Consider the following 18389-nt stretch of genomic DNA (forward strand, 5'->3'; position numbering starts at 1 on the left):
AAGCAGAAGATGATAGAAGTAAGTATGAGAAGGGACATGAGGATGAGATTTTTTTCTTGGGCTGCTCTTCTTATATAGTATCCTGTATGTGTACTTAATAAATGTTAATTATATGTATGAATGTATGTATAATATTGACCCACAAGAAGCCGATTGTCTCCAGTTTCTGGATCAAATGTTTGCCAGATCCTTGGTATCACTGGAATCAGTGTGAAACCCATAAAAGAGAGAATATAACTGAGGACTAATAGATCTCTTGTGTGGACTAAGGAATTCATTAACCTCCTTAGAGGGTTCCCTCACCAGGTTCTCTCCCTTCTGATCCATCTGCCATGGTGCTGTCAGAGCTACCTTTCCAAAACAGCCCTAATAGTATCAGAGGCTTCATAAAATATTTTGATGCTTCCTTTCTAGCCTCACCTCCAGCCATTCTCTCCTGTGTACCTATGTTCTAGTATTTTCAACAAACAGGCTATGTACTCTTGCCTTTGGTTTTGCTGTTTCCTGTGCCTGAAATGCCTTTTTTAAAAATTAATTAATTAATTAATTGATTGATTGATTTTTGGCTGCGTTGGGTTTTCGTTGCTGTGCACGGGCTTTCTCTAGTTGTGGCGGGCGGGGGCTACTCTTCGTTGCGGTGCGCAGGCTTCTCGTTGCGGTGGCTTCTCGTTGCGGAGCACGGGCTCTAGGTGCTTGGGCTTCAGTAGTTGTGGCATGCAGGCTCTAGAGCGCAGGCTCAGTAGTTGTGGTGCACGGGCTCAGCTGCTCTGCGGCATGTGGGATCTTCGTGGACCAGGGCTCGAACCCGTGTCCCCTGCATTGGCAGGCGGATTCTTAACCACTGCGCCACCAGGGAAGCCCTGAAATGCCTTTTCTCCTTGGTTTAACGTATGCTCTTCTCCAGGTGCCACCTCAGAATGCTACCATTAATATGTTCTCTTACTTTTTCCCTCTCGGGCAGAATTGGCTACTTACCATCTTTGTGCTCCTTTAGCATTTTATAACACTCCTCTTACTCCAAGCATACTGCTCGTTACATTGTACTCTGGTTACTGTTTGTTCTTATACCTTGCTTTCCTGTGGATTCCTTAGAGACAAGAAGTATTTCCATTGTTCTTTATCCATGTGTCTGTAGTATCAACACTTAGATGCCTAGCATATAATCACAATAAATGTGTGTCAAAATTATACATTATAACAAATCTCCCTCTCCCTCCCCCAGCTCAAGGGGGTACTTTCTGTCCTATAAATGAAAAAGGAAATGGTACTTTGTCTTTATCAAAGGGCTCTTCATGTTTGTCTCTGCTTATCCAATCAAGTTTTAGCTCAGTTCCCACATTCTTGGTGAAGTTTCTCAAATGACCTCAGCTCATTCCTTTTTCTAAACCTCTGGGGTTCTTTTTTTTTTTTTTTTGGTTTAGTTTTGTGTGTGTGTGTATGTGTTTTGTTTTGTTGTTTGTTTGTTATATATTGCTTCTTTCATATCTTTTCTCCCTGTTACATTTATTAACATCTTAGGGACAGAAGTCATGCCTTACTCTTTTTCCCCCTCCAAGGTACATAGCATAACATTGGACAAACAATGATAAAATGAGAATTTTAAAAAATTGTTTAGGAATAGGTGATATATTGGAGAATTTTCAGAATGTAGCCATTTCAGGTGCATATGTCTGAGCCCAAATCAGCTTAATTCTGAGTATTGTGATTGGCTTAGTGTTCTGTGAAGTCTGTCTATGTTGATAACCTTGTGAAGGCTGTACCTACAGTGGATATCTGAACTTGGCAGGCACAGCAGCTAAGCTGGCATAATTCCTCTCTGCTAGTTCTGTAGCCACTACTCTCTGCAATGTAACCTGAGTCCCAGGCCCTCAAATTCTCTGAAGAGAGATTGAAGAATTAACTGTGCCTTTCTAATGTTGGAGTCAGAATGAGAAAGGGAGGAAGCCTGCTACTGTTTCCCTTTCTGTTCAGTATGTAGTTCGTGCTTAGAAAGTATATACACAGCAGTGTGTTCTGGTTGGTGATTTATGATTTCTTTTCTCCCTTACAGTGTTTTTCCTGAAGGGTATGTAGGAAGTGTTGGTAACTGCTTGAGCCTCTTCTTTACCTTTACACAACAGTGTTCAAGGCAGGTTCCTCACTTCACTTACCTGTATTGGGTGAGGCACTGTTTCCCTTTTGGATCAACAGTGATAGAGAAGCATTATCTCCTTGTTTTCTCCCTTCCTGCCATCTTTTTTTATTCTCCCTCAGTCTTGACTGGCATTATTCCAGAGATAGTGACTTTACTTTAGTCAGACTAAATTACTCTTGTAGATTACATTCCACTCTCAGATCAGACCCTTATTCTCCATTATTTCAAATATATTTGTATACTTCCTTTCCATTTCCTCTGATGCTTTATCTTTCTAAGAACTGATTTGGGGATTAAATTGGCCCATAATCCTTTATCCTAAATTCAAAAAAAACATGCTGAAAGATCTGAAAAATGAGTTTTGGTTTAGTTCAAACTCCTTTGTTGGCAAGATCTGATCAGTATTAATTGAGATTACTTAGAATGTTTATCTACTTAATATGATTATTCATATGTCTCTCTGCAGAAAAGTAATGTATTTGGTGAGGGGTGCTTCCCCAAGTGTTGTTGGGGGTGTTTTATAATGCTGTTTACACTGTAAAACTTTAATAATATCTGAGAAATCCTAAGTTAATATTTGGCCCAAAGAATTTAGGTAAGGGACGTGGGCCTGTACTAGATTCTGTTTCCTAATCAACTGCTGTGTTTAAGGATATTTATTAGTAATCTTTGAGGTTAGCATAGTGATTTCTTTCATAGGTTACTCTACAATCAGTAACAATAATTGGAATCCAGATAGGCTAACACAACCTCCTTTTCCTCATTGCTATAAAGTATATCTTAGATAGAAAAAAAAAAAAAAGAAAGAAAAAGAAATCTGAGCTCAATTACAGGCTGACTATTATAGGTACCTAACAGCTTATTTGTAAGCAGACATAGGAGACTAGGAACAAAGATTGAAAGTGGTGTTTATTGTTAGGAGTTTTAAGTTTTAGCTGTGAGGTTAAATACTTTGGCTGCTGGATAAGAGGATCCAAGTGGCCATTATGATTCCATTTAAAACTCCAGCATATCCTTAAAATATTCCTAATAATTAAAATGAGATAAAAGAGAGATGATGCCTATCTGCTTTCTGCTTACCACTCCTCTACTTTTTGTAGAAGCTAGTGATATCATTGTAACACCTTTAATTTACTGTTGAAAGACATTAAAAGCTAACTCACTGTTTTGGGGCCTGTGAAAGTGACATGCCCAAGCTTTTGTTAAAGTGTGGCAGACACTTTCTTGTTTTAAAGTAGGAATAAAACAGGAAGAAATTTCTGGAGAAAAATATTTCTAATAATTTAGAATGCAGATGGAACGTTGTGTGGGGAAAGTATATAAGGTAAAACGTGTATAGAAAGTTATTAACTGTTTGGCTTTGGAAACTTTATTGAATAGATGTAAAATCTTTGCAGAGAGGAGCTTCATGTATTTCCATCTTGAGCATTTTATTCTAAAGAAAAGCCCTTAATCATATACATATGATTTATATTTGCACTTATCTGAGAAAGTGATTAGTTATTGTGGATGTATATATTCTAATGTATTTTTAGAACACTTGATTTTTTTTTTTTAGATTATGCATTTGGGTTTATTATATGCAGTTTGGGTTCTGATCAGTTCTGTGAATGTAATATGCATGATACATATTTGTATTTGGATAATATTTGGATAATACATATTTGTATTTGGATAACCTAATTATAGGTTATCTGCCAAAACTGTAGACTGCTCTATTGAGTTTCTGTTATTTATTTCTTAGGTATTTTTTTATTTCCTCCCTTATTGATAGGCTGTCAATGTCTTGCTCACATTAATCCCTGTGGAGTGCCCTTCTGATTTCTTCTTCTTTTTCTTTTTTTAAATAAATAAATAAATAAATAATTGATTTATTTATTTATTTATGGCTGCATTGGGTCTCTGTTGCATCTTCGTTGCTGTGCTCGGGCTTTCTCTAATTGCATTGAGCCAGGACTACTCTTCATTGCAGTGCGCGGGCTTCTCATTGCAGTGGCTTCTCTTGTTGCGGAGCACGGGCTCTAGGCATGTGGGTTTCAGTAGTTGTGGCACGCGGGCTTAGTAGTTGTGCCTCGCGGGCTCTAGAACGCAGGCTCAGTAGTTGTGATGCAAAGGCTTAGTTGCTTCATGGCATGTGGGATCTTCCCGGACCAGGGCTCGAACCCGTGTCTCCTGCATTGGCAGGCGGATTCTTAACCACCGCGCCACCAGGGAAGTCCCCTTTCTGATCTCTTCTAATTTATTGATTCTGACCTGCTAGAGCCTTAGAATCCAGTTAATCTAACTCATGTTTACGGACTTCCATCCATCTGTGAAATATTGATTAATATTTATTAATATATGCCAGGCTCTGGGTAGGCATTGGTAAATAAGACTTTCATTGTCCCTACCTTCATGGAGCTTAGAGTGTAGGAGATTTTTATTTAAAGAGTAAAGATTTATAATATATACTTTTTTTTTTTTTTTTTTTTTTTTGCGGTATGCGGGCCTCTCACTGCTGCGGCCTCCCCCGTTGCGGAGCACAGGCTCCGGATGCGCAGGCCCAACGGCCATGGCTCACGGGCCCAGCCGCTCCGCGGCATATGGGATCCTCCCAGACCGGGGCACGAACCCGTATCCCCTGCATCGGCAGGCGGACTCTCAACCACTGCGCCACCAGGGAGGCCCTATAATATATACTTTATTTAAAACTCTTAAAGTACCTGAATTAAACTTTTCCATCAGTAATATGAATTCAGCTTAAGTAAGATTTGCTGTCTGAATCATTTTTATGAGACTTTTCTAAAATGTCTTGTTACTTAAAACTTATTGATCACAGGAAGGTAAACAGTGAAGAGACTTCACTTACATTCATTATGTTAACATTTATATTAACATCTAATCACACATTGGATTTGGGACTTAAACTTGCATCTGCTGATCCCCAGTCCAGTGCTTTTTGCATTACATTATGTGACTTTTTAAGGACCTCCTTTGTTATGTAAAACTAAAAAAAGGCTCTGAGGTAAGGTGTTGTAACTGCAAAGTGGAATATGGTAGAGTACTGGGAGTCTCTGTGTTCAGAGTGTTTCTGTTCTTTATGCTGATTTTCCCCTTTGAACTTAGAGCAGCAGGGAGGTTCATCTGGGAGGCCTGACTCTTTTGCATATTATGTCTTCTAGTTTGTACCTGTTCAAACTAGGCCTGGCTCCTCAGATTCAAGACCTATATGGAAAGGTTGACTTCACAGGTAAGAAGTTACAAACTTGGCAGGAAGTGCTTGATTTATGTGGAAATAGCCTGGAGAGTCAACAGTGCAAATCTTAAAGACATACAGCTTTAAAAACACTGTGCCAACAGAGATTTTAAAAAAGCATGAGTAACCTGCTTCTCCTGCTTCTCCTCTTCTTCCACTAAACTTGGAATTTCAAGCTCTGTTCTCTCAGTTATGACATGGGTATGATTGATAATTCTCAGTTTTCTTATGTGTAAATTAGAAAGAATAATAACATATAGTATGTAAAAAATAATATAATATTAACATGTAACATTAAAGGTTCATGTACAGTGAAAAATCTTTATAACAGTCTTGCCCCTTCCCTTCCAGTGAGCACCAGTTGTAGGCAAAGGAAGGGGAGCGAGATGATACAAAGATGACAATTTACTAATTTTAAAACTTTAGCTTATTCGGGTGGGTGTTTGCTATAGTCAGATGCTTGAAGAGATGGGGGCTTGGGGAGAAAAAGAACAATGGTAATATTGGTTAGGGGTAAGATAGATTCAAATCTTTTGAACCGGTGATTATTTTGTAGGCCAGGGAGTTTTAAAAATTGTAAATAAAACTTTTTATCTGTGATATTTTTCCTTCCAGGGAAGTTTTTCCCCAGACTTGGGGCAAGGGCAAAACCTTACATGTTGTTTTGTTTATCATTTGGCTTTCTGCCTTAGAAACGAAATTGTGTAATAGTAGCTAGTGATTTGGATTGTAAAGACAGATAACTGGCTTGTGATTCACTTCTTGTTCAAGCTGCCTTTAAAGCTGCTCCATTCGTAAGTTCATTATAGGGAATGCCATAAGTAGCAGTTTGGGAGAACTAATTTCTATAGAGCCAGTCTCATGTTATAGTTATTTCTGATGCTCTTGATAATACTAATAATACTGTGTCTATTGAGTGCATGTTATGTACCGGGTATCATGTTAAGTGCTTTCCATATATTATCTTATTTAAATCCTTCTAACAATCCTAAGAGGTAGATGTCATTTTATCCAATACATTTTGTAGTTGAGGAATCTGTTTCCTTTTCTATGTTATGGAAAGGTGCTTAACTCGCTTGTTTGGGTCTTAATTTTTCCCTGTAGAAGAAGAAATCAACAACATGAAGATTGAACTGGAGAAGTATGGGATCCAGATGCCTGCCTTTAGCAAGATCGGGGGCATTCTGGCTAATGAACTGTCAGTGGATGAAGCCGCATGTAAGAAGAGAGAAATTTTGTGGGTTCAAATGGGGTTGTTGCTACTACTTTTAATGATTAATACTATAATGATGGTCTTAGACATTAGGAATTTTGCTAGCAAGTTTAGGTCAGTAGATATAGATTTAAACACTGCTATACAGTTATCTATGCTATCATTATTTGGAAATAAGTGAGTGACTTTGATTAAAATAAAAGCACTAGAAAGTGAATTCTACATTTCGGTGCCTTTTGGAGTTTCTTATTTTCTGATGGTGTTTACGTGATGATTAAGGTGAACATTTCCATAACAAATGCTCAAAGGCTCCTTTCAGAGTCTCTTATGAATATTTCCCTGTTAAGATTTCAGATTCAGCATTCCAGACATGGATCACAGGCAGAGCTGTGGGTTTGTGCATCAGAGGAAAAAGACTGGGCTTAAAGACCTGGGGAGTCCTCTAACCCCTCCATCTATGAAAAGGAGCCTCTTTCTGTGATGGGGGTTGCAGTGTTTGAATGTGTAACGTATATCCTTTACTTTGTATAACCTCAGTGTTCTATGTTTTGAATTTTTTTCTTTTTAGTACATGCTGCCGTTATTGCCATTAATGAAGCTATTGACCATAGAATTCCAGCTGACACGTTTGCAGCTTTGAAAAATCCCAATGCCATGCTTGTGAACCTTGAAGAGCCCTTGGCTTCCACTTACCAGGATGTACTTTACCAGGCCAAGCAGGACAAAATGACAAATGCTAAAAACAGGGTAAAAATGGAACATTTGTTCTTTCTAACTGATTTATATTCTTTCACTGTTTGATATGACTCCGTTTTAAAAATCAGTTTTATCGAGGTATTAATTTACATATAATAAAATTCAACTGTTTAAAGTGTACAGTTTGATGGGTTTTGACAAATGTATATGGATGTGTAACCACCCCAAAAGTTCCCACGTCTCCCCTTCGCAGTCAGTCTGTACCTCCTCATACTCCCCGCCCCTGACCCCAGCAACTACCAATCTGTTTTCGATCACTTTAGTTTATTTTTTTAAAATTCTATATAAATGAAATGGAGTTACCCAGTATGTAGTCTTTTGGTATTAGATTCTATTTTACTTCTACTTCCTTCTTGAGTTTTGTGCAAACCAGTGACAGGTTCTGTGATCTAGTCCCTGGATGTACCTGTTCTGCTCAGGTCTGAGGCAAGGATGCAGACTCACAAGTGAGCAGGGCAGGGTTCACCAGTGCTTCCTTCTCTTGCCTGACTCTGGAAGAACCCCTGGGCTTGTTATTTACAAGTGGATCTGCTTTTTATGTTTAGTTATGTTTAGTTTTGTGTTTAGTTACAGTTGTGTAGCATTCTGCTCTGTTCTTTATTAAGGATTTTAAGCCACACCCTTACTTGCTGTTGGTTCTGTAATGGTGGGGGAGGAGCACAAATATATTTCTGTGGTCTTCTTAGAGACCTGAGCTAATTTAGTTACACTTTCTTACTCATCTTCAGACAGAAAGCTCTGAGAGAGAAAGGGACGTTTATGAGGAGCTGCTCACTCAAGCTGAAATTCAAGGCAATATAAATAAAGTCAACAGTAAGTATGTCCCCACATCAGGCACCTAAATGAATGTTACAAAATAATGTGGCAGCTGTTGATCTCTTCTTGGACCTATGGCATGGTTTAAGTTTGTTTATTTCAGATATTCATGGGTTTGCTTAGGAACTGTTGCTGATTTACTGTCTTTTGTGTTCATACATCTTCTCTTTGGGCTACCATTGTCCTCAGACAGGCCCCCACTCCTCCGTCTACTCATCTATTGTAACTTACAGACTGGATTTTTTGGCTACAGTTTCACTCTTTCACCCTGTGTTAGCCACTTAAATCTGAATAGGGATTTCATTTTCCTGTTTTTATTTATTTATTTTTAAATTTAAAAAAACAATTTATTTTTGGCTGTGTTGGGTCTTCGTTGCTGCGCATGGGCTTTCTATAGTTGCAGTGAGCAGGGCTACTCTTTGTTGCAGTGCATGGGCTTCTCATTGCGGTGGCTTCTCTTATTGCAGAGCATGGGCTCTAGGCATATGGGCTTCAGTAGTTGCAGCACACGGGCTTAGTAGTTGCGGCATGCAGGCCCTAGAGTGCGCGAGCTTCAGTAGTTGTGGCGTGCGGGCTCACTAGTTGTGGCTCGCAGGCTCTAGAGCGCAGGCTCAGTAGTTGCGGTGCACAGGCTTAGTTGCTCCGCAGCATGTGGGATCTTCCCGGACCAGGGATCGAACCCGTGTCCCCTGCATTGGTAGGCAGATTCTTAATCACTGCACTACCAGGGAAGTCCCTATTTTCCTATATAGTTTTGTTTTTCCTTTAAAGAGTAATACAAGTTATCCAGAAATAAACAAGAAACAAAAAATTAGACCCCATCACCTAGGATAACCACTCTTGATATTTTTAACATATCCTTCAAAACATATATTTAATCAAAAATGAGATTGTACTGTTCATATTGATTTTTGTGTATGTTACACACTTTTGAAAAACTAATTTCTTGAAAGTGTCATTTTCATTTTGTTACTCTTCTTCAAAAGAACCTGCATTAGTTCCTTATTACTTGCCAGACAAAAGGCAGATCCCTAGCCTGGTGGAGTTCTTTATGTAGTATTTTATGCATATCACTCTCTATAGAAACTCATGTGCCTAATTGTCTCCCATATTCATCGTGTTTATTTCATGACTCATGAAAAATGGCTCTGGAGTTGTTCAGAACTGGGATGTGATCTCTTGCCCTTGTATTAATAGCTGTGGGAATTGGGTACGTGTGGCATAGAATCATTATACGAATGATGAGATGATGTATGTAAATTGCCTGGTATTTAGTAAGCACTCAGTAAACAATATTATTATCACTTTTGTTAATCATGTAATCTCGCCATTGTAATGCCCTCATGCCTCATCTCTTACTTAATCCAAATTATACCCATCATTCAAGATTCAGCTCAGTTCTCACCTCAGTGCTCATCCTAGCTCACAATATACTTGCCTTTCAAATCTCCTACAGCATTTATATGCTAAACCACACAAAATTGTTTTTAATTATATATTGTCTTAATTGCTTGCTTTTTGTTTCTGACATATTTATAAACTTAAAGTAGAGTTTACTTCTGAGTTCTGCTTCTTTTCAAATCCTCATAATTCCTAGCATAGGGTTAGACTCACCAAAAGAACTAAAAAACCTTGCTTGATTCAACCAGACTTGATCTTATCTTGATCAAGATAATAATAATGGTAATAGTAATCAGTGTCCTCTTTGTTCCTTTGGAGATCCTAATTTCTCACTTGAACTAATACTCTGAATAACTGGAGAGAATTTATAAGATTTTACCAACTCCGTATGATAGGGAGTTCTAAATCCTGACCAGGAGTCTTTGTATTCTGTTCCATTCTGGCTCATTTAGGATAATAGCTTTCTGAACAGAGTAATAGTTCCATTCACGTATGGGTGATTTGTTGTGCTGTATCTGTATGAATACTACTTACGTCAGCAAGTATAAACCAGAATGCCCTTGTAGTTAGTTCTCTGTGTGAGAAGAAAGTCCAGCACATTTCCTGCTGCATACACCGTGTAAAATACTCTTATTTGCTAAGGGATTTTTTCTCTACCATGTTGTCTGGGATTTTATAGCCTTATAGCTCTACCTGGCTAATTATATTAGAGTCCGTTATAAACTTATAAGGAGAGAAACATATGTATATATTTCTAAAGTGTTCCATGCATATTGTTCTCACGTGGTCAGAGGAGCAAAATAGTAAAAATTCCCTCAAACAGCTTTCAGTATAGTGAGGAAGGTAAATAGTCAAATGTATCATTTCAGGGCAACTTGGTTAGAACAATACAGTGAGTAATTTCAAGACAACCAAAGGTGTGTGAAGTACAGTCATAGAATAAAGAAAAGAATGGTGACTTTTCCTCGAGGTTTGTATCTGAACCTTCACTGGGATTCTTAGGGTAGGTAAGAAGGTGAGGATAAGGCAGAATTCCCCGTAGGGGGACAAGCTTTTCCTAATAGTAGAGAAAGTCTGAGACAAGGGAAAGTTGTATGGTAGGAAGATAGAGGGACTTTAGGTCCCGGGAATCATCTTAATGTAATAATAGATAAGATTCTTTCCCTAGGGCTTGAGAAGCCATTCACGCTGCCCCAGAAGAAAGCTGCAGGCCAGATAATTAAAAATGAGAAAAAGTTTTTATTTTTTGTTAAGTAGGATAAGGAAAATTAGAGTTAGGTAATTAAAGCATAGTGAGAGAAAGTGTTTAAATAATGTTGTAAACTTTATAGTATTAGTAAATGTTCATTTAAATATTTACATATTTAAGTAGTAAGTTTACATTTCTAGTAAAAGCATAATTGACTAGATGCCTTTGCAGATGGATAGTCTGAGATTCTGCATTGCATACGTTGAGGAAACCTGGTTGTTACCTATATTGCTTTTGTTTTCTGTCCCCCACTACTACAGAAGCTCCCTGAGGATGGAGATAACCTGTCTGCTTTGTTCATGGCTGTGTTTGCAGCAGGTGCCTGGTCTGTGTTGTTGAAAAATGCTTGTTTAGTTGGCTAATGGCCACATAGACCTGCAGCCATGATTCAAGGAGCTGCTCACCTCCTCCGTGTGGTGATCAGCGAGCTGAATTGCAGGGGAATGTTGGGAAGAAGGAAACTGTCTCATAGGAATCTAACCTTTTCATCCTTTCACCTCTTGGTGTTATTTTTTAGTTCTAGTTTGAGACTTTGTTTTCTCTTGCACTGTTTTGTTTCTTTATAAGAGCTTACATTAATTTTCTTTTTGTTTCTTTACTAATGAAAACAGTTAAAATTGATAAGTACTGCTATGCCCCCAATATTTTGATTTTTAGTATTTTATTATTGACTTTTTTTTTTTTTTACTACTTTGGTGGTAAAAATCAGATGGTCATTCCTGGGTGGGACATGGGAGGGAGGACTCTATATTCTCTTCTAAAATAGGAAAGCTGAAAATAATACAATAATTATGATTTTCCAGTGGCTGTCATTTCTGAAATCAGAAAATACGATATTTTGACTTTCAACTTAATAATACCTTATTTATTTTACAATGTAAAAGTACTTTCAGGTATATGATTTCATTTAATCTTATGAGGAGGGTATCTTTGTTATCATTTCCAGATGAAGGAAAATCTGCATTTTTACTGTCGGATAGTAAAGCCCTTGTGTGACGTCAGGTTCTGTGACTAGAAGTAGAGAATATTGAGGCGGTGTAGAGAGCCCCTTCCGCTCCATGCAGTCAGACCAGCCTTGATGTCTAGGCACTGCTTTAGGCGGAGTACATTCAGGAGACACCAGGATAATGAAGGGATTCAGAATGATGCTGTATAAGAAATGGTTGGAGGAACTAAAGTTCTTTAGTCAGGAGTAGACAGTCACAGGGAAGGGGGTTGGATGTATTCAAGTATCAACTCTAGGGTGGGAGCTTTAGCAATTTTTTTAAACAGAATTATCCAGAGGTGTAGTAAATTGCTGTGCGGGATACCTTCTCCTGTATTGTAGTTTAGTCTGGATAATGACTTGGCATTTTAGAGGGAATTTAGGCATGTGTTATTGGTGCCTCTTATATTGCTGCCCATATTGGTGCCAAGCTCTCTGCATCTAGAAGCTTTTAAGTAAGCCTGGGGTGTGGTCCAGGAATCTGTTAAATCTGAACAACCTGGGAACCCCTGGACGTGATGACTTTAAGGTTCTCTTCCAACCCCAAAGTCTAATGCTTCTGTGATACTCCAGAATAAAAGCTATCTAATTATATTTCCCTGATCTGGAACTGGGATTGGTTTTTAGGAAGGAAAAAATATTCTAGGCTATAATGTTAACATAGTTTTTTCTTAAGTGTTTGCCTCTTTTCCTCCTCAGTGTTTGCTGCGTTAACGAATATAGACCTGGCTTTGGAGCAGGGATCTGCACTGGCCTTGTTCAAGATTCTGCAGTCACCAGCGCTGGGCCTTCGAGGACTGCAGCAGCAGAATAGTGACTGGTACCTCAAGCAGCTCCTCAGTGATAGACAGCAGAAGAGAGAGGTAAAAGTACCCTGAGTTGCACCTGCAAGAGTTTATATACATCCTTTTGCATCCCATGCTGTTGTGTCAAGGTATATATGGGGCCTTTTTTTCCCCCTAATATAACTTTTTCTCCTGCAGATGAATTAAGCTGTTTAATATCCTCAGGTAAAGTACACATTGTCTTCAGCTCTCTTTTGCTTTTAGAGTTGTAAATCCTCTTTTAAAATAAACATTGCCCATCCCGGTAGGTGAATCTGACCACCCCTTCACTTGAAGTCCCTTAAATCCCCAACTAAAAGCCATTGGGGAGAACCTGAAATTTTATATTCTTACTTCAGGAATTTCCACTTTTAAAAAACCATACCTGATGATTTTCCTCTGGCCAACACTGGGAAAGTACTTAATGTGCGGTAAGAGTGGACTGTGTGGGATTGTACTTTATGGTTTTCTTTTTTTAGAACAAATATGAGGGAATTTCTTTTTTTTTCTTTTTCTAAATAAGGACAAGTATACATTTTACAAATCCTCAGCATTGGCCAGAGAAAGCAGCATTAATGTGCTAATGATTCTACAAACATTTTATCTCAGAACATTTTGATGCTCTTTACAAAATATTTTTTTTTAATGTGCTTATATCAGGAGAGTCACTCTACCCGAGATTTGACAAGGGCATTCGGCTCTCGCTCAGGCTGCCACTTTGGCTGTGTGTAGCCTGAAGCTGTCTCTTATGCCTGTGGCTCTCTGTCCCTAGTGACTGCTGTTGAGATATGAGAACTACAAGGCCCGGAGGCCTAGGCAGGAGTCACCTTTACCTAAGTGTTCTTTGCTTTTCTCAGGGTGGTCAGGCTGAGGCCCTGCAGAAGGAGGAGCTACAGTCTGGAGTGGATGCCGCAAACACTGCTGCCCAGCAGTATCAGAGAAGTAAGAGTCCTCTCAGCTGCGTGTCCACTGAGATCCTGAGTAGGGGAGGAAAGTGGCTTTGTGTCGTTGAGGGACCTGAGGTTAGATTCTGTCACTCCTCACCCCACCCCAAGGCTACTAGCTGCAGTCAACTACCAGGTACCTTTGGTGGCAGAAGGGTTCCTCCAGTTTTAAAAGTAGAACCGGAGTCAGCGTAGGCTCACTTTGGCTAGTAAGCTCGTGCTTACGTGGTTGGTTAGGGAAGCATCTGGAGGAGACAGGACTAGGGATTGATTGGCAAGATTTGGATGGTGAGAGACGGGAGAGAACGGTGTTCCTAATATGGGCAACAGGGGAAGAGGAAGTGTGAGCAGAGGGACAGAAGGTGAAAGATGTATTAAGGAACAGTGGCTAGAATAAAATTTTTGTAGATGTTTTAGGCTGAGTTGTGTAAGATAAAGGCTTGGGAAGATTGTGGAAAGCTTTGAATGGCAGCTTAATAAGCTAGTACTTTGCCAGGCTCTCCCCTGTAGGAGAAGGATGTTTTAGGTAGAGCGTAGTGGTGGCAGGCAGGATGATTTGGAGTGGAAAGAAAAAAGGGGTGAGGAGAAGAGGAGGCTGCTTTTTAAAGACAGATTTATTGAGATATAGTTCACATACCATGCAATTCACCCTCATACAAAGGAGGCTGTTTTCTAAAGATGAAAGTTGTACTTCAAACGTCATGGCTAATAGCTTATCCACAGAATATAACTTTCTTCTGTGAAAATTGGCATCTGCTTCCCCTCGGGCCTCTCAAAGCCAGCTGCCTTTGTGACCTCCTTGTTTTCTACCCAGGACTGGCAGCAGTGGCAGCGATCAATGCTGCAATCCAGAAGGGTGTTGCCGAGAAGACTGTTATGGAGCTAATGAATCCCGAAGCCCAGCTGCCCCAGGTGTTTCCATTTGCTGCCGATCTTTATCAGAAGGAACTGGCTACCCTGCAGCAACAGAGTCCTGAGGTGAGTTAACTGAACCTGTGCTGTTTGTGAGCAAAACAGAGCGGACGTGAATTTAAAATTTAATATCCACTTCTTGGTGTAGTTAGGTAGAGGGTTTTTGTTTGTTTGTTTGTTTTACTGGAAACTTAGACTCGTTATGGTTTTATTAAACTTCTGACCTCCCTTTGTATTCCAGAATGTCTTTCCTTACTCTTTCCCCCTTCACTTTCTGTACAGCATAGCCTCACCCATCCTGAGCTCTCTGTTGCAGTGGAGATGTTGTCATCGGTGGCCCTAATCAACAGGGCGCTGGAATCCGGAGACATGAATACAGTGTGGAAACAGTTGAGCAGTTCAGTTACAGGCCTTACCAATATTGAAGACGAAAACTGCCAGAGGTGGGTGCCCAGAGTGCTGGGTTGAATCCATTAGGTAGCTGTCACCTCTGTCTTTCGTGTGCCAACACTCTTATTTTCTCTACAGGCCTTGTGACTTCAGTGTGATCGTCTTTTTTTTTTTTTTTCTATTTCGATACATTTTATTCTTTACTATGCTGAAGGTTTTGTAGTAAATTACAGATATCATAACATTCCACTCCTAAATTTATAAGTATGCTTATTTAAAACAATGAGGATATTATATAGCCAAAATAACACTCTTATACCCTGAAAAATCAACAGTACTTCTTTAATACTTTCTAAACCTAGTCCATTTTCGTACTTCTTGTTCCAAAACTGTTTGTTTTTTCAGCTGGTTTGTTCAAACCAGGATCCAATCCAGGACCACATGTTAACATCTGATTATTGTGTCCCTTTGGTATCTTTTAATTTAGCATTGTCCCTTTCTTTATGACACTGACTTATTAAAGAGATGGGGCCAGTTGTCCTATAAGATGTCCCGTCTTCAGTTCTGGTTGCTTCCTAATATTTGGTTTATTCCTGTAAATTGTAAATTAGGTCTAAAGACTTGTCAAGATTCAATTAAATATTTTTGGTGACGTGTGTTTCATATTTTCTCATATCAAGAGGCATATAAAATCTGCTTGTCCCCACCATTAGAGATACTAAGATTGATCCTTGGATTAGGGAGTCATTCATCCCTCCATTGCATATTTATTTTTCTCCCTTATCACCAGAACATAATATATATTTTTTTAATGTAACTTTTTTTTTTTTTTTTTTTTGGCTGCCTCGGGTCTTCGTTGCTGCTCGTGGGCTTTTCTCTAGTTGTGGCAAGAGGGGGCTACTCTTCGTTGCAGTGCACAGGCTTCTCTTTGAGGTGGTATCTCTTGTTGCAGAGCGTGGGCTCTAGGCCTGCGGGCTTCAGTAGCTGTGGCTCACAGGCTCTAGAGCGCAGGCTCAGTAGTTGTGGCACACAGGCTTAGTTGCTCCGCGGCATGTGGGATCTTCCCGGACCAGGGCTCGAACACATGACTCCTGCATTGGCAGGCAGATTCTCAACAACTGCACCACCAGGGAAGCCCCAGAATATAATCTTTTTTTGTACCTTTTGCAGCATCATGTCCAGTTCCCCATTAACCATTCATCTAATATTTTTAACTTAATCCTTGCCTAAATCCATATACTTTCAGTAAGAGTTGCTGAATGGTGATTTGTTGATCTGTCATTCCTTCTGTGCTTGTTAGCTGGTGTATGGCCTTGTTTCCTTGTCTTTAGAGGGATTGCTTGAGCTGCTGCCTCTGATTCCAGAGTTGGTCTTACTTGGAATTTAGAATATGTAATATAAATAGGCCGTTAAGAATAAGTGATATCCTTGCATTTTTACACTTTGCTCAAGGTAACTTCTCGGTCCCAAAGCTGACCTCTAGAATACATCAAGCTGTTGGGGTTCCTTAGCTATCTCTGTTCCTTGGATCCTTTGCCCCCATGTCTTCTCATTCCTGTCAACCAAAATAATCCTGAAGGTCCCTTATGTTGCACTTCATTGTCTCTTTTGTTGGGGGAATGGGACAGGTATCTTGATGAGCTGATGAAACTGAAAGCTCAAGCACATGCAGAGAATAATGAATTTATTACGTGGAATGACATCCAAGCTTGTGTGGACCACGTGAATCTTGTGGTGCAGGAGGAACACGAGAGTGAGTAATCTACTTCCCGTCCCCCCAGATAATGTCACAGTTACAGATAATGTGATTCCATGAGCTGGTTCTAAACACTACTCCTGGGAGGATTTTTGGAAATTGGAAAAAAAAAATCTATCTATCTCAAAAAGCTACAGTTGTATATTGTTTTCGAAACACCAGGCAACTGCTATAATTAGATAAGTATGTAATAAGAACTAAAATTTTCAGGAGGTGAATTGAACATGATCTGTTATTTTTAAATGCTATTATAAGAAGTGGTTCTGACACTGACTACCTGGAGTTAGGTCATATTGCACAGATTGAGGGCACAGTCCTCCCCAAGACTCCTCTCACTTCAGACACCAGCCTTAATCTCTGGAGTTCCCAGGTCACCACACTTCTGAAAAACTGGCTATATATTCAGGGGTCCCCTCTATCCCCTCAGGTTAAATAATTGGCTAGAATGACTCACAGAACTCAGGAAAGCACTATACTTATGGTTATAGTTTTATTGTAAAGAATACAAATCAGGATGAGTCAAAAGAAGAGACCAGGAGGGCAATGTCTGGTAGGGTCCCAAATTCAAAGCCTCTGTATCTTCAGGGTGTGTTGCCCTCCCAGCCCATTGATGAGTATCACAACCAGGGGAGCTCACCTGAGCTTTGGATATCCAGAGGTTTTAGTGGGGCTTCGTTCCATACAAATAATGGATTGAATTATGGCCAGCTATTGGCCAAGTAATTGAATTCAATTTCCAGTCTGCTTCTCCTCCCTGGAATACCTGGGCTGATATTCTGAGATCACATGGCTCAAAGCCCCAATCTTCTAATCACATAGTTGGTCTTTCCAGCGTGACCAGCCCCTATCCCAAAAGTTTCTAGGGGCCCACCAGCAGTCACCTGGTTGGCATAAACTCAGGTGTGGTCCTAGGGGTCCACTATGGATAATGAAGATACTCCTATCACTTGGGAAATTCCAAGGGTTTAGAGCCTCCTTTCCAGAAACCAGGGACAAAGACCAGCCAAATTTTTTATTATACAACAGAGTCTTTACAAAAGTAGTCCAGCTGGCTGAGATACCTGAGGAGTGACTATTTCTAGTTTTAATTAGTGTTTCCTATGAGAAATATTCAGTGATTTAGTGGGAAGAGCCTTGCCTTGGAGTAGGAGGCCCTGAGCTTTGATTCTCCGTCTCTTACTTGTTTGCTGTGTTGTGTTGGAGAGGAGATTCCTAAGGCTCATCTTTTTTTTTCTATAAAAATGTTGAACTAGGTGACTTTTTTTTTTAATTTATTTCTTTTTTTGGCTGTGTTGGGTCTTCGTTGCTGTGTGCGGGCTTTCTCTAGTTGCAGCGAGCGGGGCCTACTCTTCGTTGTGGTGCGTGGGCTTCTCACTGCAGTGGCTTCTCTTATTGCAGAGCGTGGGCTCTAGGGGCATGGGCTTCAGTATTTGTGGCGCACGGGCTCAGTAGTTGTGGCGCAGGGGCTTAATTGCTCTGCGGCATGTGGGATCTTCCTGGACCAGGGTTTGAACCCGTGTCCCCTGCATTGGCAGGCGGATTCTTAACCACTGCGCCACCAGGAAAGTCCCACTAGGTGACTTTTAAGATCCCTTGAACTCTTGACTTTTTGTGAATCAAGAATGGTTTTGATCACACATTGGAGTATACTTGAAAGCTATCCTTTATAAAGCCAGTTTCATCAAAATCCTCATCACTCTTAAGTTAGAGCAAGTAAAAATAAAACAGAAGGACTTGAGATTTCAATAGGAATATGGATATAAGTTTACTTAGA

The 18389-nt window shown here is 39.8% G+C and overlaps 1 protein-coding gene across 1 annotated transcript in view; it reads left to right on the forward strand.

The window, feature by feature from the left end:
• IQGAP1 (IQ motif containing GTPase activating protein 1) overlaps positions 1–18389 on the forward strand; it is a 103261-nt gene that overhangs the window by 42238 nt on the left and 42634 nt on the right. Inside the window, exons 6-14 of the mRNA XM_082616833.1 lie at positions 5296–5363; positions 6474–6587; positions 7151–7329; positions 8067–8151; positions 12489–12652; positions 13471–13555; positions 14372–14535; positions 14752–14912; positions 16488–16612. Of these exons, the coding sequence (XP_082472959.1) occupies positions 5296–5363; positions 6474–6587; positions 7151–7329; positions 8067–8151; positions 12489–12652; positions 13471–13555; positions 14372–14535; positions 14752–14912; positions 16488–16612 (1145 nt within the window). The remainder of the gene's footprint in view (positions 1–5295; positions 5364–6473; positions 6588–7150; positions 7330–8066; positions 8152–12488; positions 12653–13470; positions 13556–14371; positions 14536–14751; positions 14913–16487; positions 16613–18389) is intronic.

Source organism: Mesoplodon mirus (assembly GCF_964341445.2).
Source record: "Mesoplodon mirus genome assembly, chromosome: 4".
NCBI lineage: Eukaryota > Metazoa > Chordata > Mammalia > Artiodactyla > Ziphiidae > Mesoplodon > Mesoplodon mirus.